We start from the raw sequence: 23,756 nt of genomic DNA, 5'->3' as shown, positions 1-23,756 counted from the left end.
CCAAGGAGACTGAACGGTGTGCACCAGATTGAGATGTGGGCACCATTCAGGTAGACCACCTGGGGCAGAGGCTGGTGTCTCAGAGCTGCAACACCCTCGTCTCTCAAACAGAAACACTGAAATTTCCAAAATCCTGGTTTCTAGCACAAAGGTTTGTGCAGCGCAGCAGGCTTATAAAGAGCAGGAATCGTGGTAGCCCTCAAGAATCCCAGGGAGTGTAGAGTTTCTGGAATCATCCCTCATCCACCGTTTGTCCAAGCCAAGGGTCAAAGGGCATGTCTGAGCAGGCAGCCCCCAGGGAAGGGCCCCCTGTGGACGAGCCTCCCTCCAAAGGCATCCCAGGAGTGTGGAAGGTGCTGGCCAGGCCAATCTCCCTAAGCACCCGGCAAAGGGAGCCCAGACAAGACACCCCCAAACACAGGGCGTTTACAAAGACCAAGCCCAGGTAGAGACCCCGGGGGCAGGAAGCAGAAACATCACCTCCCAAGCTGGTCTGGGGTTACAGCTGGGGTTACAGGCATGTGCATGTCCACCAGCCCCAACCCCGCCCCCGGCACCGGGAGTTCCTGCAGGGGCAGCACAACCCTCCCTGCTGCCAGCAGAGGCCAGAGCCCACTGTCCACAAGGCCCGTCTCCGTCACCTGAAAGCCTTGGAGACACCTCCGGCCTGGGAGGCAGCCCCCGTGGGCTCAGTGTCATCCTCATGAATCGGGAGTGACCGCAAGTACGTCCTCCTGGGGCTGCGGTGGGCTCCCAACGTAAACCTCTTACAGTTGTCTCTGGCTCTCAGAGACCCTGAAAATCTGGATTGGCCTTGTTGCTGCCACCGCCCCGCCTTCGCCCCCACCTCGCGCCATGCTCGAGGCTCAGGGTCCCCCGCACCTGCCCACTCTACCCCTCAGGCCCCATCCCTGTCACTGGCAGTGCCACCGCCTGGAAGGGCTCCGACCTTGATCGGGCCAGCTCCACCAGCCACTCAGAGCCCGGCCCTTCCTCTGCAGTCCCACGTCTGCGCCACTTGGCTCAGCCACGCTCCCAGCTCCTCCCCTGGGTGCCCACCCTCAGCTGAGGGGTCCTTCCCCGAGGCCCTGGGAAGCAGGTGGGGGCCTGTGTCCCCAGGCACTGGAGCTGCATCTGTGGGGGGGTCCCCTGTCTCCCCTATTCTTTGCCACTCCAGCGGAAGTGTGTGCCCATGAGGGGGAGGGCTTCTGCAGAGGGGTGGGGGCCAGAGGCCATCACACCCTCCTCCAGGGTGCCAGCTCCTGCTCAGCGTCCCGCCGGCTGGAACTAGACACCTGCTTAGCAGCGCCCAGCCTCCCCTGGCCGCCCGGCGCTTCACTCACCAGCACCGGACGCAGCTCCGAGCAGCTGGACCGAGGCCGGGCTGCCAGAGGGGCCAAAGGGGCTTGAGGCTGGCAGTAAAGGCTCCGCAGCGCCTGGCTGTGTGGTCCTCCAGGGCAGAGCCTGCTTTCTCGCAGGGTTTCCCCACAGGCTGCCCGTGAGGGGCGCGCACCCCAGGCGGAGCCGTCTAAACTACCAGCCGTTGGACACTCAGTCCTTCTGTCACATGTCACCTGCAGGCCCCCCTCCCCTAGATGTGCAAACACCTCCAGTCCACCATCCCCTAGATGAGCGAACACCTCCAGCCCCCCCATCCCGTAGATGTGCAAACACCTCCAGCCCACCATCCCCTAGATGAACAAACACCTCCAGCCCCCCCATCCCCTAGATGTGCAAATACCTCCAGCCCCCCCCTCCTAGATGTGCAAACACCTCCAGCCCCCCCTCCCCTAGATGTGCAAGCATCAGGACTTGGCCCACACCAAAGGGACTGTCGCCCCTACTGGGACACCCTGAACTGCTGCTCTCAGGGCCCCCAAGTCCCCAGCTCTGCTCCACTCTTCCAAGTGGGGTGTCTGAGCAGGTTGGGTGGGCTCCTCCACCATGTACCAGAGACCTGTGTCATGAGCGCCAGCCGGGGGGTGCTGTGGGGACGCAGGGACCAGGAGGGCCGCGGGCACCAGCGGGCAGACTCGCGGCCTGGAGGGGCGCCCCGCGGGGCACTCACAGGGCAGCGTCTCGGCGCTGTTCTTCTGGATCATTATGCAGAGCTGTAGCACCAGTTGGGGGGCGCTCTCCAGGAAGGTCTCCAGGAGGCGCAGCATGTTGACGTCTGCATATTCGTACATCATAGCCCAGTAGAAGCGGCGCTGGTGTTCCTTCTGCCGCTGGCTCTGAATCCCCAGGTACATGGTGCGGACGTACCTGCCGAGAGAGACGACACAACTCAGCCATGGCGGGCGGCCGGGCTGCAGGGCCCGTCGGCCGGCAGGAGCCGCCTGCGTGCACATCCTCCCGCTGGGCCCCCAGACGCTGGGATGGCGCTAGGGGTTCTGGGGCCCTGTGGGGCAGGGGCGGGTCCGAAAGGGGTCTGGCCCGCAGGTGACCCCAGGCAGGTCCTCCCCCCACCGGCCACAGTTTGCTGCTCTGTAACGTAAGACGTGCTCTCCCAGGGCCTGCCAGGAGCACACAGGGGAGCTCACCCCACTGCCAGCCTGGTCCCCGCCTCCTGCCTCTGCTAGGGGAGGGAATGGGGTTCGCGCCCCCGCTGACATGCAGCCGCACTGGACTGGCTACCGGGAAGCGGGGGTGCCGAGTGGCGGGGGAAGCTCTATAACACAGAAGGTGGGGCCTCGGGGCGCTTGCTTCTCCAGCTTTGACTTGCACCCAGGGACTTGGGGCGCCTCCCCAGGTGGGGGGCTGTCCTGAGCCGCTGTTATTTTGATTTGAACTTGATTTTGCTCCTTCTGTCCCAGGCTTGCCTGAGGCCTTCCTTGCTGTCAGAAGGTGCCTTAGATTTGCAACAAGCTCTCGGGCCTCAGTGGCCCTGCTTTGGGCCACCCCGTTTGACTGGGCCTTCGCCCACAGGGGACGGGTCATTTGGGGGCTTTTGTGGGAAACTATTATTCAGAATATCGCCTCTTCTCCCCCAGGCACACGGACCCTGCTAAAGACCTTCCGCGCTAAGAGTCACAGGCAGGGCCCAGTGTCAGGGCACGCACCCTTTCATTTCGGGGGTCCCAGGGACCACTCGGCGGCACCCTCCACTTCCTGCCCGGCGGGAAGGGCAAGTCCTCTCACTGGGCGCCCAGCCCAGCGGTTCTCCCCAGCGCCCACGCCAGTGTCCTCTGACAATCACATACACGCGCCCGTCACGCCCTGGGCTGCCCGTGGTGCTTGGAATAAACTCCAAACCCTCCCCCGGCCGCCGGCCCCTGCTCTGCGCCCCGTCCTCGGCCTCCCCGGGTGTCTCTCCTGTCGGGGCTCGCGAGCGCGCCTGCTCCCCACGCCTCCCCCAGCGCCGACGCAAGTGGGAGGAAGAGTGTGGCCCCCCGGGTGGAGGATTCCCCGGGGGTCACGCACCACGCAGATGGCTGCACCCACATCTGCAGCAAACATAGGGGCTGTCCCTCAAAGGGGTTCCCGAGAGGGGCTCTATTTTCCCGCGGGGGCAAGGGAACTGGGAGCCGGATAGGGGTCCCGGCAGCCAGGCGCCAGATCAGAGGCGCGCGCAGCACACGTATCAGGAGTGAGGGCTGCCAGAGAATCTGCCCTCCGAGCCCCAGAAAGTACCCCCTCCAGGGCACTGACACGCAATGGCCACGTGGACGGCGCCCCAGGGTGGACCTTGGGGCGCCTCGGAGCCCCCGAGTGACCCTTGTGGGTCAGAGTAGGGTGTGGCCGCCAGCTGAGAGCCAGACTGGGTGACTCTTCAGCTTCCTAAGGGCCTTTGGGCTCTGCAGGGGCCACCCAGGGGCTGGCATGTGGGAAGGGGGCGGGGGCTGGGGGGCCCTACAGATTCTTACTGACTGGGAGGGCCAGTCGCTTTACCCCCCCATTCACCTCCCCCGCCAGTGGTGTTCCGGGGCCCCTCACGCCTGTGGGGCTCGTCTAGCTATGGCCGTTTCACACACAGGGGAATCAAGGCTCAGGTGAAATGAAGCCCCAAATCCTGACTCTGCCTGGTTCTGCCACTTGCTGGTGGTGACTCCCCCCAAGGGTCCAGGCCGCTCTGGGGCTCCTGTAAATTCCCAGACGCAGAGGTCCAGGGAGGGGCTTGGGCGAGGGCAGGGGGTGTTGGACCTGATGGCCTGGCATGGGGCCCCTGAGCAGAGACACATAGAGAGACAGGCGGAGAGACAGGTGGACAGACCCGCAGGTGCAGAGAGGGGTCGGCAGGAGGGGAGGGAGAGAAGCGCAGTAGGAAAGCGTGGCTGAGGGGAGGCCCAGCCGGACAAGGGCCCCCACAAAGATGACCTGGGCCCGGAGGCGCCAGGGGAGGGGCTGAGCATGCAGGAGGGGCGAGGAGGCAGGGGGTGCGTCAGATGCCGCGGCCTGGGCGCAGGGGCCCTGAGGTGCAGGGGTGGGGTCACGTTCCAGGCCAGCCCCCTCAACAGCCCTGTGTCCCCCGAGCCTGGGTGCCAGGGAGCCTGGGTTCATAGGGGCTCAGCTCACCTCAGCCCCACCACGGGCGGCACAGACTTCCGGAGACCAGCCCACAGCTCTGGCCCTTTTCAGGGGTCCACTCGGACCCCAGGCTCCGCGGGTCCAGCTCGCAAGGCGGTCAGGGGAGGAGGAATGAGTCCACGGCAGAGCCACGCCTGCCCCGCGCCCCAGATCCCCGCCACCTCGGCAGGGCAAAGGCAGGCCAGGAGCCCGCAGCGCCCAGTCTGCCCAGGGCCAAGCCTGATGTCCTCTGGGCACGCATCGCGGGGCGAGGTGAGGAAAGGGCAGGGGCGGGATGCGCGGGCAGGGCTTCTCGGCCCGGGGGGCAGCAGAGGGACGCAGAGGCCAGACAGAGCCGGCGGGGCTGACCCCACACCCGACGCTCCTCCCAGGGCCTCAAGCCTCTCCCTGCAGGGGAAGCCAAAGCCCAGAGGCCGGCCCAGGATTTCCTGCCCCAGCGCCTGCCTCCTCCCACCCGCTCGCCTCTCCGTCCATCCTCACAGCCTGGGCGCGGACAGCCGGGCACTGCCCAGGACGCGGCGGGCACAGGTGACCTCAGCGCCCACGGCTGCCCGGCCGGCGCGGACGACCTTGGCCGTGGCCACCAGGTGGCGCCAGACCCCAAGCGGCCGGGCCGGCTCGCGGTGATCTCATCCCCGGCCTCGCTGCGGCAGCGCTGGGCCCGGTCTGCCAGGAGTCCCTGCAGGAAGGCACCGGCTCTGCCCCCCAGACCCTCCTGGCGGGTTCCAGGAGGCGCCCCTTCACCAGGAGGCAGACACCCAATGCCCTGCCTGGGCTTGCTTTCCTGTCCCAGGGCTCCCTCCTGGGCCTCGGGGCGGCAGGTGCTGGGCCCAGCGCAGGAAGTCACTGCGGGCTGGGCCTCGCGGCAAGGGCGGCTGGCTGCTGTCCCCGCCTGGCCCTTCGCTGAGGCCTGCTCAGGCTCTTGGAAAGGCTGGTGTCTGCGCGGTGCTCCCACGGCCACGGCGCGCTATGGCCTCATCGAATCCTGGCAGCCAGCTTGTGAAGCTGGGAGGCCTGAGGTTAAGAAACGGCCCTGGCTTGTCCAGCTAAGCGAGCGTGGAGCAGGGCTTCAAGGCTCCGGGCAGGACGTCAGCTCCTCCCACACCTGCTCCAAGGCAGACCCTTTGCCTGTAGGCTCCCTGCGCCAGCCTGGGAAAGCAGTTTGCCCCAAGCCCCTGGGTCCTCCTCCAGTTCTGCCACAGACTGTGTCTCCTTGACCTGTCTCCTAGCCACCCTGTGCCTCAGTCTCCTTCTCTAGAGAAGGACCCCCAGGGCATGCTGGACAAATGAAGGCAGGCAAGCTCACCCCAAGAGGATCCCAGGGGTTCAAGTGAGATAGTCTCAGGGGGCAGTGATTACTGCCCAGCCCAGGGGCTCTCCCTGGCCCTCCTGCAGCCTACTCTGCTTTCTCTCCTCCCAATTCTGTCTCTTCCCCTTCCTTTGTTTAAGCCTCCTGACACCTGCTCTGGGAGAGCCCTCGAGCCGCCCTTTCAAGGAGACACAGTTGTCGGGGTTCCTTTCCCCACTGGTTAATTGGAGGCTCAGAGAGGCCAAGTGATTGCCCCAGATCACACAGCCAGTCATGGGTCGGGCAGACCAGAGACAGCCTGGCCCAAACTACGTTGCCCATGGTGGTGGGGGCAGGTGTTAGCCATGGCTCTGCTTGCAATTTCTGCAGGGGCAGGAGGCTGAACAGGCTCACGGTCTGGTCCCACAGTGCAGTCCCACAATCCCCTGCATTTCCCATGACACTCTCAGAAATGGCACTTTGAGACTTCCCATTGCAGTGAACCTGCCCTCAGAGTCCCAAACAGGGCTGAGTCCAGGCGTTGTGTGGCTTGAAGGTCAGAAAACTTTCTTTTAGAAAAAGAGTAATGATGACTACCAAGTATTTAAAGTAGAAAGCACCAATTCCACATACTTTTTTAACAGAATATTAAAGAGAGACTTTTCCAGTTACTTTATGAGACCAGCATTACCCTGATACCAAAGCTAGACAAGTCTTGCACAAGAGAGTAACGGTACAAACAATATCCCTTATAAACACAGACACAAAAATCCTCAATAAAATACCAGCAAATCCAATCCAGTGCTATACAGAAAGAATGATATACCATAGCCGACTGCACTTTATCTGAGGCTGGTTCGATAATCAAAAAAACAATCAATGTAATCAAATCTATTGATAAGAAAAACCACACATCATATCAATTGATACAGAAAAAATATATTTGACAGAATTCAAGATCATTCACGATTTAAAAAGAGAACTCCCAGCAGCTAGAATAGAAGAGGGCCTCCTTACCCTGATGTTAATGAAGGACACCTACAAAAACCCACAGTTAATGTCATGTGTAAGGATAAAAGAATGAATGCTTCCCTTTCAGGATCAGAAACAAGGCAAAAGTATGCAGCTCCTGTTCCGCATCAAACTAGAAGCTTCAGACACGCCACAAGTCGAGAGAAAGAAAGTATATACCAATTGCCAAGGAGAAAGCAAAGTTCACCCTATTTGTAAGCGACACAACCATCTAGGTAGAAAATGTGAAGGAATCTACAAAAAAAGTTCATAGAACTAATTGGTAAAGGGCCTCCTGGGTGGCGCAGCGGTTGAGCGCTGGGCTGTGAAGCTGCCCGCAGCCTCAGTAGCGCCGGTTCAATCCCCGGCCGGCCGGCGAGGGTCCCACATGGTGCGAAGACCTCTCCTGTCGTGCCCGTTGCTCCCCTCAGCAGTGTATTTCGTCGGTCTGCTTGTTCTGCTCCCTGCTCTGTCTCTGGTGAATCCTCTCACCCTCCTGCGCTTCTGACTGTACCCAGTGCTTGTATAAATAAATAAATAAATCCTTTTTTTTTTAAAAAAAAAAGACCCTTAAAAAAAAAGAACTAATTGGTATCCAAGTCTCATAAGGTCAGAATATAAAAATCAAGTGTTTTCCTATAGACTAATCACAACTTGTGCCCATAAAACATTCGGATTAGAAATTGAAATGTTAATAATATATGCCAATTAAATGCACTGCAATGAAATGAAATGCTTAGAAAGAAATCTAACAAAGTGTACAGGGTTTGTATGCTAAGGCTACTAAATGATAACAAAAGAAATCCTCAGTGATAGGCACACTGGGATTATGCACCGAGTACTCATGATATTGCAAAGTAATGACATTTCTCCCCAAATTGATCCATAAATTTAACACAATTTCAACAAAAATTCCAGCGGAACTTTCTGGAGGCTAGAAAAGCATATTCTAAGCTTCATGTGGAAAGGCAAAGGAACTAGAATAGCCAAAACAATTTTGGCTATTTGGTCTCATGGTCTCTGTCCAGCTGCCCAGTGGCTTCCTGCAGCCGCACCCTCTCCCCAGCTGGCGTGTGGGTTCTGTGGGGACAGTGCAGGCCTAGCCTAGGGACAGCGCTGGCCCTGCGCCCGGTACCTGCACTGGAGGAGGAAGAGGTATGTGCTCAGGCTGTGTCTCACCTCCGCCCGGAACCCTGGGGTCTTCTCCTGGGGTGGGAAGTAACTTGCATTTGGAGGCCAGTCTATGCCCACGCCCCCGGAGAGCCAGGCCACTGTCGTGGGGAGATGCAAGGGGCGCGAGGGGCAGACACCACACTGGCTCGAGTCTGGGCTGTGGAGCCAGCAAGCACAGGAGTCCCGCCATGCAGGGGCCTTTCCAGAGAAAGTGGCAGGCGCCACGGAAGGGAGGTGGGCCCAGGACACCAAAGGGCAGGAGCCAGCGCAGGCACCACGGGGCTGGGGCTGTGTGCCAGACCCCGCAACAAAGCAGCGTCACACAAGGCTAATCCCACAGGGGCAAGTCACGCGGCTTTCTTGGCTTCCCGGGGCACGTGGAGCTGTCCCAGCTGACCGTGGCCTATTAAGCATGGGCAGTGTTACGTCTAAGACCACGTACACACCTTCATCACTGCGGCACGGGAGACACTGCTGGAACAAGGGGAGCACTTATGCACTGGAGGCAGGGAAGCCCCAGACCTCCAGACCTCCCGCGCGTGATAAAGTGCAAGCAACATTAACTGTGGCCAGCAGACCTGCACCCCCGCAGCCAGACAGGGGGAGACTGGGGTCTGGAGTTCAACGGCCTTCCGCTTCTCAGACACAGGCAGGGCCTCGCCCACATCGGCGTGCCCGTCAGAAGGAAGGATGCTCCCCTCCTGGCAAGACCCTTTTCTGGGAGGGATCTTTGAGAAGCCAAACTCGGGGTGGCCCCTGCCTGCTTGCTCCCCCTGGCAGTGACGGGGCCCAGGGACTGGGGGACCAAGTGTCAACATTGGTGGCCTCCCAGGCCCCCAGGGACGGGGCCGCGGGCACCAGCAGGAAGGAGGTGCGAGGGGTCTGCAGTGGACCGGGACGGCACCCTGGGAGGGGCTGACTCCCTGCTCTGAAGCCCCATCTCACTTCCTCTGGCCTGCTCCCCATTCCACCCCCAGTGGGAGACCAGGGGCCGATCTGGGGCGCTCCCCAGCCCCTAAAGGGCTCTCCTCCCACCTGCAAGTCCCTGCAGATCAGAATCGGTTGTTTTTGGCCCAGGAACTTACATTAAACCAAATTAAAAGCCGACAAGTCTGCCCAATCTCAAAACAGTCCCCAATATTATGACTCCTTTATTAACTGCTAAAACCTAGTGAACGGTGCTAGATTTAACTAAACATTAATTAAACATGAGCTCCATGTTGATGTTTTCTAAATCTACTAAACCAGATTTACAAAGGAGAGACCCGCAGAGGTGGGGAAGGGCGCTGGTCTGTTGCGTGCCGTGTGACTCTGCGGGGCACCAGACTTCTCTGGGCCTCAGTTTCCCTCCGATGCACGAGGCCAGAAGGTCTAAATGGCTCCTACTGCGGCTTCTCTCACCCTAAATCTCAAAATAGCCTCCACGTGGCCCCTCCAGACGGCCCCTCTGCGAGGCCTGATGCTTGTCTGGACGGACACCAAGGCGCCGCGGGAGAGGCGCGTGCCCTGCGCCGGCTGCCGGCCCCGCTGGCTCTCTGCAGCCGGCACTAATGTGATTATGGGATTAGGACGCGCCTCTTGCTTTTCACTGCGCTTCACATGCTTACATCAGAGGTGACAGGCAGCTCCCTGGGGGCGACGCTGTTCCCCCAGAGGGTCTCGAGAGCTCCTCTGGGCAGGGTCAGCTCGGCCTGGACACCCTCTGGCCTGACAGGGACATGGGTAGCCTCTGTCACCCCGGAGGGGCGAGCCTGCTTCTGAAGTCACCGAGGAGGGGCGAGGCTGGGGCTGCCACCTGAGCCAGCGTGGCCGTCCCGACAGAGGGCAGCCTGGGCCTCTGGCTGATGAAGGCCATGTCCACGCTCTTGGAGTGGAGTGACCTGCTCTGGCTTCTCTGTCCTGCGAAGGAATGAGGCTCCCGAGGGCCATGGGGCCACTGGAGGGGGAAACAGAGCAGGCAGGATGACCCCCTTCCACGCTGTCACCCGCTGTGGGGCTCAGGCCGAGGCCTGGGGCGTCACTTCTTTGGGGATGGGCTTCTCCTCTTGTGCCAAATCCACATCTGCTCTAACGAGAAGCAGGTGGCACGGAACCGGGTCCGGCCTACCCAGGAGTGGGGTCCCCTCTCTCCAGGGCTCCTGCCACCGGGGTGTGGCATGGACCCTGGGCCCCAAACCACCTCTCCAGGCCCCTGGGTCTCCTAAGGCACCTGCTCATTCGTGGCCCCCCAGCGTGGGCTCATGCAGAGAAGGATGCGTGTGACCACGGCCCTTCAGGATGGGCGGAAGGTCTCTTTAGGCCTGTCCTGTCCCTGTGCTGCAGGGAGCATGGCACGGAGACCCCAGGAAAGAGGGGAAGTTGTTCTTTGGGCCCGAGTCGGGGAAACAGGGTGACGCAGGCTTCATGGGGAGGCAGGCCCTGCCCAGGGTCTCAGGCTGCTCCGAACAAAAACATGACTGAGAGCCTCAGATAGACGTTCATGTCTGTTCTGTGCAGAAGCACAAGGTCACGTGCTGGCGGGCCCGGCTCTTCGTGAGGCCTCTCCTGATGTGCACACGGGGGCTTCTCCGGCAGAGAAAGAGCTCTGGTCTCTGCCTCTCATGAGAACAGCCTATCCTGGGGGCTCCGCCCGCACAACCTCATCTAATGCAGTTGCCTCACAGAGGATCTGCCTCCAAACACCATCCAGTGGGGATTAGGAAGCCCCCAACTCGATTTGGAGGGTTCACAGCAATCAGTCCCTAGTCCCAGAATCAGGAAAGACAGGAGGGAGAGGAGTCAGCCCCTGTGGAGTGGGCCTCTCCTCTGGGCCCTCACCTGCATTCAGGTATGACAGGTGAGTTCAGGTATGACAGGGGATTTCAGGTATGGCCCTTTCCTCCCTCTGTGTTCTTATGGCTGGAACATTCTGGGAGGAATCCCAGGTGGGAGGTAGTTCTCGATGGCCCTTTCCAAACATGAGCTCCGGTGACCAGGATGCAGAGTAGGGTGAGGCCATGAGGCACACACACTCAGGTGCGCACACACCTCAAAGTGATGGTCTCCGCGACTCTGTGCCCTGGCATGTCCCATCTCAGCCTTGTCCTGACCTTACCTCCAACCGCCCTGACAAAGCCCTCCCTCCTGATTGGAGTTCACGGAGGTCTCTTCCTAGGCAGGTGGGTTCAGGTCTAGTCTCTTTCCAATGTCAAGGGGAACTTCAAGTCCATTAAGCCACAAGCATCAGCGGTCTCACAGGCAGTGCCCCTGCACCCCGTCCTGGGAAGATGCGTGAGTTGCCCTAGGGCAGGGGACCCCAACTCAGTGAGAGCTGAGGCCTCTCCTCTGATCACAAAGAATCCTGCACCCCCACTAGACAGGAAGAATGAACATCCCTGTGAGGCAGCCTGACACTTCTGTGGGGTTATTTTACTTGATTCCCCAGCACAGTCTGTGGGGAAGGGCAGTGGGGTGTTCTCAATTTACAGATAAGGAAGAGGCGGCTCAGAGAAGCAAACAGATTTGTCCAAGATCACAGCACCAGGAGCTCAGGGCTGATGCAAAACCCCACCACCCCAAGGTCTGAAATTTCACCTCCCCCCAACTACTCACCCATCTACTCCTCAACACATATTTAAGGGCCCGCTCTGCGGCAGGGATCGCTGTAGGAGGAAGCAGGCTGGCTTCCTAGAGGTAGGTGAGAAAGAAACACATTTGCAAATCAACGATGAGAGCCACAAGGAAACCCTCCTGGGCCAGGTGACCGTGATGGCCAGGCGTGACAGCTGGGGTGGAGGGACTGGCCTGTCAGGAAAGCCTCCCCGAGGAAGGACGTTTACCCCGGGAGCTGTATGATGGGAGAGGAAGCAGCCATGCAGAGGTCCAGGGTCAGAAGCGCTGGGCAGAGGGAGGGCAGAGGCCCTGGGAAGTCAGGATGGCTGAGGCACGGCGGCCGGTCATGAGGTCAGAGGAGAAAGCAACCGGATCTCAGCAGCCCACAGAAGTTGGGTGTTTTCTAAATACAAAGGGAAGCCCCCCAGTAAGATTCAAAGAGTAAAACTGCAAGATCCAAGTTATTAATCAAGACGATCTCCCTGGTTCTTGTTGCAGATAAGCCGGGTGGCTGACGGGCTATCGGCAAAATTCCAACGGGGGTGGGGGGGGGCAAGATGCGTGTCCTAGGGAGATAACTGCTGTCCTAGGGACATAACTCAGGAAAGAAGGGGGGGCTGCGGGTGTGGCCAGCCAAGCCAAAGGTCACAGGAATCACCCTTAGTCCACGGACAATAAAATGGGGGCTCTTGCAGTCACGCACACGCGTGTCTAATTACACACCACCGTGGGCCGGAGAGGAAAAGCTGCCCCTTCACTGAGGGGAGGGGGGCCAAGCACCTTCTCCCACCAGTGCTGTTCTCTGAAGCACAACCAAAGGCATCTTGACATCCTGCTCTATTCTGGGCTGTTCGGTGGGGGAGCCGGGGCGGGAGGGGTCCTGCAGGCATGGAGGCCGCTTGTTTTCAATCATCTTTAAGAGGCAAGACAACGCGAACTCTAAGTTAGTTTAAATGCTTTTCCGAAGCTTAATGTTATCAGCCAACGGAAGGTTATTTAATTGCATGATGCAACTCAGTTCTGCATCCGGCTTTGGTGCGAGCATCCCGCAGCACTTCTGCGGCTCCCAAATTGTCAGCCCCGTCCCAGGTGGGGGAAGTGACGCCTCAGCCTTCAGGGACATCCGGACACCCTCCTGTTCTTGAGGATAAAAAGAAGCCCCAGTGAGGCTCCCAGACAGCTCCAACCACCTGCAGCTCCCATCGGGTGGAGGCGCAGGCTCCATCTATGCTCAGCCCTGCCCCCGAAGCAAAGGCGGAGCCTGGGCTGACACTGCAGTTCCCCGGAAGCCGGCGTCCCCGGCGCCCCGGCCCATCAGACTGCGCTGTGACTCAGTTTCCTTGGCCAGCGTTCCAGAGCCCCGTAAAACCTGTGGTCAACCCTCTGCCGGGGCGGGTGGGGTGGTAAAGCCTGCTCCTTACTGCTCCTTCCCTTCCCAATTCCTGGAAGGGGCCGGGGCCTGGCGCCCCTGGCAGCCTGCTGAGGAAGCCACCTGCCCAGGGCCCTGCACCAGCAAGCTCTGGCTCCCAGGCCGCAGATCCCCGGTGCGCTGGGCACAGGTCGGTCCCAAGCCCTTCCCTCCCGCTCTGAGAAAACCCAGCACGGGGCGCTGAGCTGCCAGGCGGGCTGGGGCCGGGGACCCGCGACCTGCCTCCAGCACAGGGAACAGAGCTCCTGCTAGGGAGGCCGGCTTCCCTGGGCCGCCTGGAGGCGGGGGTTGCCTGGTTTGCCCTTGACAGGGACGCACAGCGCAGGGCCTGGCACACACACCCAGCTGCTGCCTGAGTGCAGGTGGGAGGAAAGAACGTGGTGACCCCCGGAAATCCCAGGCACTCGGGGGGCCTGTGGGAGCAGTTCCAGATTCCCCTCCTTCAAGGAGGAAAACCAAGACAGCAAACGGCTCACTTGAGACTGGGGGGCGGAGATGGGGGGGGTGCCTAGGAGCTCAGTCTCTTTCCGGCGGCTGCAGGGTGTTGCCAGGGCAACCGACGGCTGTCTGACAGGATTTGGCGATTTAACTCTTAGTCTGCACAGAACACGAAGGTGAGAACCATGAGCAGACGTTCCTGCTTCCGACAGTCGAGGCGGGAAGGGAAGCTGGCGAGGCAGCTGGCCGGGCCAAGACAGGGCGCTTCCGCGGGGAGCAGCGCGGCTCCTGCGCCCAAGACGTGGGCCTCCCGCACCAGCGCTCCTGGGGTGCAGCTGCCCTCCCAGCCCAACCGGGAGAGAGCCAGGACCCCTTCGCTGCAGCTGGGCCAGAAGCTCCACAGCGAGGCATTTGGACCTCAGAGTGCCTCGGAATTAGTTGGGGTGTAGCTAAACCCATCAGCTTGTGCTGCTCCCCCTGCACCCTGAGTTTCAGATCTGTGTGCCTGGGGTGGGGCCAGGAGTGTGTATTTCTGACAAGTCCCCAGAAGAAGCTGCCGTTGCTGCTGCTCACGGACCCCCTCAAGACCCTGGCCTGCCTGGTCCTCGCGCTCCAAGCACATCCCTCCCGCATGTTCGCATCTCCTTGATATTTGTTACAGGTGCAAGTCCTCAGGCCCTGCCCTCAGGGCTGCACCCGAGAACCTAGGGACAGCGAGCCCCTGGGGTGATTGTCCCACATTCTGACGTTGGAGAAGCACAGGGCTAGGGCAGTGGTTCCCACGCCTTCACTGCATATAAAAATCATCCATCGAGGACCTGGTGCATGCCAGTCTCTGGGTGGGTGCAGGTCTCCCACCTCCTCTAAGCTCCCCGGGAGGTGACAATGCACAGCCAGCCGCAGAGCCGGGGAGCCTGGCCACCTGGGTGCTCTCAGCACCTGCAGTGTCAGCCGCCCGAGCTGCTCTCAGGGCGCACAGTAGGCCCTCAGCTAATGGCCGCTGTCCATTCAGTGGCTGATGTGGTGATGTGGTAACGACATCAAGGTGTGCAGAAGCTGTCAGCCGCCACCCTCAGGTCGCCAGCAGCCACTGTCCCCCCTTGGTTCCGCATCTGACGCCACAGGAACAATGGAAACGAACAGGACAGGCCCCTCGTTCCTGGGTACCGCCCGGGGCCCTCGACATCCAACAAGACTCGTCCCGCCCCCAACCACGGAACCCAAACTCACCTAGGCTCAGAAACAATTTATAGAAGGGGATAGATTTATTGCCTGATATGTATATTTAATGGTATCAAAGATAGTTCATAAATACATGGGGCAATTTATTGGTATTTAATGTTACGCATTAATTAATAATTTTAAACCATCCAACATTTGCCCATTTGAAAAACTTAATATAACATTCAATAACACTTGTCGAGACTTAATAAATTTCCATGGATTTATACATCCCGCGAAATGCCCTCCATCTCAAACAAATTAAATAATGCATGTGATACGGGGGGCAATTTATGAAAGTCCCACTCAATAGGAAGGAGGTGTGTTTCATCACTTGAGCTCTTCATTCGGGAGTCTTCAGCGTTCTCCTCCGAGGAAACAGACAGGCGCCCAAGACTCCCTGTCTCCGCGGTCCCGTCAAGCCCGCGTGGGCCTCACCCTCTTGCCGAAGGCGGGCGGCGCCCCTTTGCCTCCGCCCAGCTCTGCCCTTGGCCCCCTTGCTTCTCTAGGACAAGGGGTCTTTGCTTTGAGGACCATGTTCAGCCACAGACAGGCTCACACTCACAGGCCTGGCCTCAGACCTCGGGGCTTCTTCCCCCCAAATCTTGGCCTAAACTCTGCACTGTGGCGCTGCTGGGGAGCGCCCTCCAGGCCCAGGGCGGCCTGACACCTCTCCCCAGAGCTGGCGTCCTGCCTAGGGAGCCAGGGGCTCCTGTGGCTCACAGGGCAGGCCATGCTCTTAGCTGGGTGCTCAGGGCACCGGATGTGCTCGGCCGTGTTTACGGGGGCACTGTGCTGAGTCACCCCTCACCCCACTCCCACAGAGCGTGCCCCGAGGCATACAGCCTGCTGCCTGCCCAGGCCAGGCTGCAAAGCTCAGCCCTGTGTCCTCTGCCTGATGCCCTCTGTTCTAACTCCTTCTGCTCAGGCCTGCCAGCCAGGCGGCGGCATCACCCCCCCGGCAGCCTTCCCTGCACCCCAGCTGGATGAGAGCTCGTCCCTCGTGGGTCCCAGGCGGTCTCCTGGCACACACATGCTGCCCCTCTTCCCTCTCTCTCCTGCTAGGAGGGGAGCCGTGAAGCTCTCGGCCCCTCACCTGTCCCCACACGGCCGCAGGGCCCAGCAGGGCTCAGTACGCATTTGCCCAAGCAACATAGAGAGAAAAGCACCCATGTTCCTCGGCATCCACAGACCCCCAGAAAGCGAGCCGAGGCGGGAGGCCACAAGAATATTCCCCGCCGCAGCCCACTGGTTCCTGGATCCGGGACCTGCCCGGGACCAGCGTCTCCCTGGCACAGGGGACAAGACAGGGACCTCACCTCACAGGTGGAAGGACAGAGACAGCCACGGGGTGTTGCCAGGTGGCAGGAGGGCCTCATAGTTTGTTACAGCAAAAAAAAAAAAAAGAACCAAACCAAAAAAACCAAAGAAAGTTCATCAGGGAAAATACCAGGTGGGCATAGACACTTTCTTTGATTTACAATTCCTGGCCCGTTTGCCCTGCAGCCTTTCTGCCACTCACCTTCCGCACCTCCCCCGCCCCAAGCAGGCCCCATGTCCAGCTGGGGCTTCTCAAAGGAAAGGCTCACATGGAAACATGGAGACAGAGCCCGTGCACTCCCGGCTGCCCGAGCCCACGGACCCACGCTGGGTGCCCACGCCGCGTGCTTGCGGGCAATGTGTGTGGGTGGTGCTGACGGAGGGAGCGAGCACGTCCCTGAGAGCGGTCAGGAAGCCCGACCAGGCAGGGCCAATGCCCTCGTGCGCCCACACCGTGGGTTTGGGGGTCACGGTTGCATTCCCAGGGCTCATGGGCGCTGACCCGAGGCCCAGCAGCCCGGGCCAGTAGATGGAGGCGGCACCTCCAGGGCAGAACCCGAAGGCATGAGGACAGGTCAGACAGGGCGAGGACGACAGGCTGTGGGAAGAAACCAAGGTCTGGGATGCACGGATCTCGCTGAGCCCCGTCGGCAGGGCCTGAACAGAAGCAGCTGAAGAGTGAAAGAGAGTTGCCCTCTCTAAGCCGGAACATAAAAATGAACAGAACTGAAGACCCACGGTTTAGAGTAAACCTCCCAATTTAGTGCCGACTGTACTTTCTTGGTAATAAAATCTAACACGACGTCTTTCAAGGCGTGCGGCAGCGACCGGCCCGGCCTCCACTGACGCTCTAGCGAGGACAACCCTCACGTCCAGCAATTTCTTCCTTACAACAAGTTTAATCCTTCACGCTCCAGCTTAAGTCTTTCATTTTTCCTTCTTCCTCCAGCGAAATGCCACCATTTCACGGTTAGCAGCAACAGGGTCTGGCATTATATGGAGATGTCACATCTCAAATCCAGATGATGGCTGCTGGGAACGCGGGCAAATCCAGGAACTGTGCTTTGATTCTAAGGACTAGTTGTTTAGGAGAAGCTTGTGGCTCGGCTGAAAGCGATTCAGAATTCAAAATGCTTGTTGTTGGCCTAAGCGAGGTTCTCTCCCTCCAGGCAGACTTTGATGCAAAACTCACGACATCAAGGCTTGGCCTTGCGCGTGGCCCCGCACCCCGTTGCAATGCAGGTAAGAGGGTCAAGGCTGAGATACAATCAGCTCACCCCCATGAGGCTGGCACCCAACTCAGCTGGTGGGTGACATCTGTCCAATCAGCTCTGTGTCAAAGGCAAATGGCAGGTGGCAAAATTAATATGTAAAAGCCAAGTACAGGGCCTCCCTACAGCACAAGTTCGATGCCTGACCAGGGAGCTACCCACATGGGTAGCACAACGGGAGCACGAGTCCACGACAGACCCACATGGCACAGCAGACCTCTCCTGTCTCCCCGCTGCTCCTCTCAGCAGTGGATTTCGGTTACTCCACCTGTTCTGTTCCCTGCTCTGTCTCTGGTGAATCCTCTCAGCCCCTGCATCTCTGGCCTGTACCCCAGTTCTTGTATGCATAAATAAATAAATTTTTAAAAAAAATAAAAGCCAAGTACAAATAAATAAGAGGGGCAACGATTACAGCACCTCCCCTTTGATTTTTCTCAATTGATCATTTCCAAGAAAGCAAATGAAATGTTTACTTGACAAGAAAGAAAGTGGTCGGCAGATGTCCTACCCACCTGGTCCTGGGTGGCGTACACACATCTGGGTGGCACCCCTGCCCCCCCAGGTTTAGGTCCCACTTCTGCAAAACAGGTAACAGGCCAGGCTCTGGTCGCGTGCCCCCTCCAACACCTGGGTGTCTTGACCACTCCCCGAAACCAAGGTCTGACCCAGCCCCGAGGCTGAGCAGGGTCCTAGCACCTCTGCTGTGAGGAGGCAGCTCACGGGAGACCCGTCCTGGAGCTGTGAGGTCTGAACCTGAACAGCCTGCAGCCCAGGCGAGGCCTTCCTGGAGTCGGTCCAGCAGCCCACAGGGTGCGACGGGAGCGCAAGTCCATGACAGAAGCGGCACCTGGCCTGTGGCTGAGTCAGTGCCCTGGGGCTGCCCAGACCCCGCGCACTGGAGCCTCACCTGCAGCGGCTGAGAATGGAGCTTGGGGGGTGACTAAAGGGACTCAGGGAGCAGGCAGCCTAGGGGGCCCAGGTGCATGTGTTCTGGGGTGAGCCTTTTAACTTCTTGAGGCTGCTCGTATCTGAAGCATCAACGAGCTCACAGGGTGGTGGGAACCAGAAGAAAGCAGGTGGGTGTGCAGATGTCACTCCGGAGTGGATCTGGGCAGAAGTACCCGGGATGAGACACATCTGAAGTCGGGGGGAGCTAACAAAATGTTAAATGCAGACTTGATCATTGATTCAAGGGTTGCTTCTCTGAGGAAATTGTTCGTCATCACCAAGAAAGACGGGAAGAAGCACGAACGCACAGCGTGGTGGTGGGGCGGCCGGCGGACATGGGGGACACCCAGGAGACCGCGGAGTCCCGGCCCCACTCCAGCGGCATCTGAGAATCGAACTGGGATGACTTATTTTATTTTTTAAAAAGATTTATTTTAGGGCCTCCCCAGTGGTGCAGCAGTTGAGCGCTGGGTTGCGAAGCTGCCCGCAGCCTCTGCAGTGCCGGTTCGATCCCCGGCTGCTCCCCGGCCACCGGCGAGGGTCCCACATGGCGCGCAGACCTCTCCTGCCGCCCGCTGCTCCCCTCAGCAGTGTCCTTCGGTCCTTCTGCCTGCTCTGCTCCCCGCTCTGGCTCTGGTGGATTCTCTCACCCTCCCGTGCTTCTGACTGTACCCAGTGCTTGTATAAATAAATAAAAATAAATCTTCAAAAAAAAAAGATTTATTTTATTTATTTATGCAAAAAAGAGCTGGGGTGTAGGCTGGAGGTGTGGGGGTGAGAGGATTCACCAGAGACAGAGATAGCTTGATAGCGCTGGGACTTGAACCCCTAAGCCCCCAGGGAGGCCCTGGGATGAATTATTTTATAGAAAAGCACGAATTACCAACACCAGCATCTGGGAACAAGGGAAGGGTCAAGAGAACAATTATCACAGAAAAAATTCGTCAGAGAACTGGACCCACTGCAAAAACTGAGCCCAATCACCATCACGGGGAAAATGGAATTCTTAAGAAACTGACAGCTGTAATGCACGGAGACTGTTCTAGAGCACAGAAAAAGAACACTGGTTTGCCAATTCTTCATAAAATTAGAATCACATTGGCATCTAAACCCCAAAGGATAAGACATAAATAACATACACGAATGTTATGAATAAGATGAATCTTATTTATAAACCCCACTGTAAAACTCTTCAGCAAAACAATAGCAGGAGAGTCCAGGTGAAAGAACCCCACACCTCAGACACAGGAGTGTGTGGCCCCAGACGCGGCAGGCGCGGGGACCTATCACCACGACTCCACATAACGGACCAGCGGAGAAAGTCATAGGACCATCTCCACAGGCCTGAACAGGCATTTTATAAAATGCAGCCTCTATTCTCATCACGATCTAACTCCTGCTTTTACCTTAAAATATAATACAATTTGCACAAGCACACACAATCTCAGAACTCCGAAGGCCACGTCTCGCTTATCTGTGGAACACTACAGGTATCCTACGAATATCTAGTAGCAAGACAAATCTTTAACATGACTCCAAAGGCACCAGCCAATTTGATGAGAGACAGAAAGAAAGAGGCAAAAAAATGAGAAATGAGAAGTTAAAACTATCATTATTTGCAGGTGAAAACTTCAGAGAATCAACCGAAGAGTCAGAATCCTACTAGCTTATTGAGTACAGGATTAATAAGCAGAAATCACCAATTTTCTGAATGCAGACAAGTAGTACATGAAAGAAAACACCAATATAGTAGTAAAAATGCCACTATAATAGTAACAAAAAGATAATACACAGGAACTCACTTGCCCGGAAACGTTTATAAAGAAATCATTGAGATGACGGTGAAATCATTGAGATGACTGTTTCCATTACGGAACATGAAGTGGCAAAGCATACCGCATCCTGGCCAGGAAGTCCCACCATTGTAAAGAAGTTAAATTTTTCCTAAATGAATCTTTAAATGTAATGAGATCCCAGTAAAAATCCCAATGGATATTTGTTTCACCAGATAAGCTGATTCTCAAGTTCGCATGGAAAAATGAAAAACCCAGAGTACTTAGGAAATTTCTGAAAATAATAGGAGTAATAAGAGGCGATGACTGACAGATGATAAAAATACTACAAAGCTACATCATTAAAACAGTGCAATCCTAGAGTGTGAGCTGCAGGCAGACCAGCTACACAGATTAGAGAGGCAGAAAGAGAAAGTCAGACTGGGAGGCAATACACACCAGAGCTGGCAGCTCACATCACAGGGGGAAGCCTGGATTGTTAACCACTGAAGGTGCTCAGGTCATCAGAATTTTGGGAAAATGACAGACAAGTGGATACCTACTTCACATCACATGCCCCCAAATACTCATTTCCTATCAAATAGTAAAACGTAAAATGAAATTATCATAGAATTAAGAAACCAATAAGGGGCCTCCCCGGTGGCGCAGCGGTTGAGCGCTGGGTTGCGAAGCTGCCCGCAGCCTCTGCGGCGCCGGTTCGATCCCTGGCTGCTCCCCGGCCACCGGAGGAGGGTCCCACATGGCGCGCAGACCTCTCCTGCCGCCCGCTGCTCCCCTCAGCAGTGTCCTTCGGTCCTTCTGCCTGCTCTGCTCCCTGCTCTGGCTCTGGTGAATTCTCTCACCCTCCCGCGCTTCTGACTGTACCCAGTGCTTGTATAAACAAAAACAAAACAAACAAACCAGCAAACAAATAAATAAAGCATGCCTCTATTAAAAAAAAAAAGAAACCAATAAGAATATTTTTATAACTCCATCATGTATGCAGCCTTTCTAAAGGTGACACTCCGTGAATCTATGAATGTGAGGGTTTTCAGATAAGTTTCTCCACTTAAGGAAGCGCGCCATAACCTGCAGGCAACGAGCAGCTGGGCGAGCCTGCGCGACTCATTAAAGACGGAAGTCTCGCCATCACCTTTATATTTCACGGTCTTGGTACTGAGAAGTTTTAAAAGAATGTATTTCCTACAAAAGGTGGTGGAACTCTGATGAGCAAGAGAGGAAGTTGGTCAATTTTGAGCAAAGAAAGGAAGTGGGAGGCAGGACAGTACAGCATCCACGGTTGAGAGAAAAAGCTTTAGAATTCGACACACTTGGTTTTAAATTGTGGCTCCATCACATAGCTGAGTGACTGTGGGCAACATTCCTTTTAATCTCTCTGGACCTAGACTTTCCTTATCTCTAAGTAAGAATGCCAAGTTCTTCCTCAGAGGTGTGTTACAGGCTTAAATGAAATGTACGTGACGGGTTTAGCTGAGTGCATGATATATATATAGCCGTCTACAAATGTCACCTGTATTTTAAGAAAGTAAGATCGAAGCAGCTCCAAATCCTTAAGAAACTCCAAAGCATGTAGGGAGATGCATCTGTGTACAGGCTGAACCACGAGTGCCCAATATTATATCCTGAAGAGGAGTCTTCTGGCCTGGGAACCGACAACGCCACTGCTGCCTGATCAATACAGAGTCTCTCAATAATCCACTTGGCAAGAGCAGCAGCGTTATCATCAATTTACAGTTGAAAAAATTGGGAAACCCATCCTTCCAGCTGTTCTGGTCCAGAATGTTGGCGTCAGCCTCGGCTTCCGTAAACATCCAATCTATACACTATGTCAAGGACGTCAAATATATATTCCGATTTCAACCACTTCTCACCAGCCCTCGTGTGACCACTTTGTTCCACCCCCTTCTCTCCTGCCTGGATTATCTCCATGCACGCAAGTGCCGACCCTTGCCCCCACTGTCTATTCCTCAATGAGCCAGAGGGCTCCCGTCGAACTGCAAACCAGTTTGCAAATCTTGTAATGGCTTCCACTTCATTCGGATCCAAGCTAGGAGTCCTTTCTTCCATCGACAAAATGAAAAAGACAACTACAGGACAGAAGAAAGTATTTGCAAGTCATGTATCTGATAGGGGGTGAATATCCAAAATATAAATACAGAAAGTACTCTCATAACTCCATGGCACAAAAACCAAATGATTTAATTTTAAAAATGGGCAGAGGAGTTGATAAGACTTTTTCCAAAGGAGACATACAGATGGATGGACAGTGGGCACATGGTTGCTCACCAGCACTAATCAACACCACATTGAGACAGCACCTCACACCTGCTAGGATGGCCAGCATCAAGAAGACCAGAGATGGGCCTCCCCGGTGGCGCAGTGGTTGAGCGCTGGGTCGCGAAGCTGCCCACAACCTCTGCAGCGCCGGTTCGATCCCCAGTCACCAGGCGAGGGTCCCACATGGCGCGCAGACCTCTTCTGCCACCGCTGCTCCCCTCAGCAGTGTACTTCGTCAGTCTGCCTGTTCTGCTCCCCGCTCTGGCTCTGGTGAATTCTCTCGCCTTCCTGCGCTTCTGACTGTACCAGTGCTGGTATAAATAAATCTTTAAATTATATAAAAAAAATTAAAAAAAAAGACCAGAGACAACCAGTGTCAGTGATGGTGTGAGAACTGCTGGGCACTGCTGGCGGGCGTGGAAATTGGTGCAGCCTTTATGGAAAATAACATGGGTGTTCCTAAAAAATTAAAAATAGGACTAATATGTGGTCCAGTAAGCTAACTTCTGGACGTGTATCCAAAAGAGATGAAAACAGAATATCTAAGAGAAATCAGCACTACTATGTTTACTGCAGCACTATTCACAATAACAAAGTTATGGAACAACCTAAGTGTCCATCCATGGATGATTGGATAAAGGAGATATTATATTTAATGGAATGTTATTCAGTCTTGAGAAAGAAGGAAACCCTGCCACTTCCAGCACGGATGGACTGTGACGGCGTTATTCCGAGTGGATAAGACATAGAGAACCACATGTGTTGTATGTAGAATATACAACATCTTTAATGGAATTTTTTAAAGTCAAACTCACATAAGCAGGGAGCAGAATAGTGGCGGCCAGGATGTGGGGGGCGGGGGGAATGGGGAGAGTTTGGTAAAAGGGCACAGACTTTAGCGACAGGATGAATAAGGTCTGAGGATTTAATGGAAAACATGGCAACTGTAGTATAAAAAGTGCCCAGAGTCCTTGCTGTGTCTCCCAAGACCCCATAGGACAGGATCCGGATTTCCTCTCTGACATCCTGTCCTCCCTGGGGTCTTCTTCCATCCAGCCCAAGGAGCCTCTTCGCTGTTCCTCAGACCTTCTAGGAAGCAATGGTGCAGGGCCTTGAAGCTGCACGGCTTGCTCCTCACTTCCCCTGGCCTTTACTCAAGAGCTGCCTTCTGTGGGTCATGGGTGCACAGGGCCTGATGATGCCATCCGAGCTTTGTGGCATATACTTTATTTTTCCATATTAAAAAGCATTATTTAAGTCAACATCTCAGTGGGGCTTTGCATCTAAAATTTCAACATTTCCCCAACAATACTTCATACCCCTATCCCTTGCTTTTTGTTTTGATTCTGATTACTATCTAATACTATTCTTATTTATTTGATCAATGACTTGACTCCCCTCCAGACTGTAAGCTCTGTGAAGGGATGGATTTTTTAGTGTTTTGCTTGTAACTGTCTCCCCAGCACTTA

General features: G+C 56.5%; 1 protein-coding gene across 1 annotated transcript in view; it reads right to left on the bottom strand.

Moving 5' to 3' along the window:
* The window catches only part of XKR6 (XK related 6), a gene marked incomplete at both ends in the record, with an annotated part of 171,958 nt that overhangs the window by 11,056 nt on the left and 137,146 nt on the right, over positions 1–23,756 (bottom strand). Inside the window, one exon of the mRNA XM_084232439.1 lies at positions 2,069–2,265. Within this exon, the coding sequence (XP_084088565.1) occupies positions 2,069–2,265 (197 nt within the window). The remainder of the gene's footprint in view (positions 1–2,068; positions 2,266–23,756) is intronic.

This window comes from Talpa europaea, assembly GCF_964194135.1.
Source record: "Talpa europaea genome assembly, chromosome: 4".
Taxonomy (NCBI): domain Eukaryota; kingdom Metazoa; phylum Chordata; class Mammalia; order Eulipotyphla; family Talpidae; genus Talpa; species Talpa europaea.
Note: the sequence above shows the minus strand (reverse complement) of the source record. Positions and strands in the feature narration are given on the sequence as shown.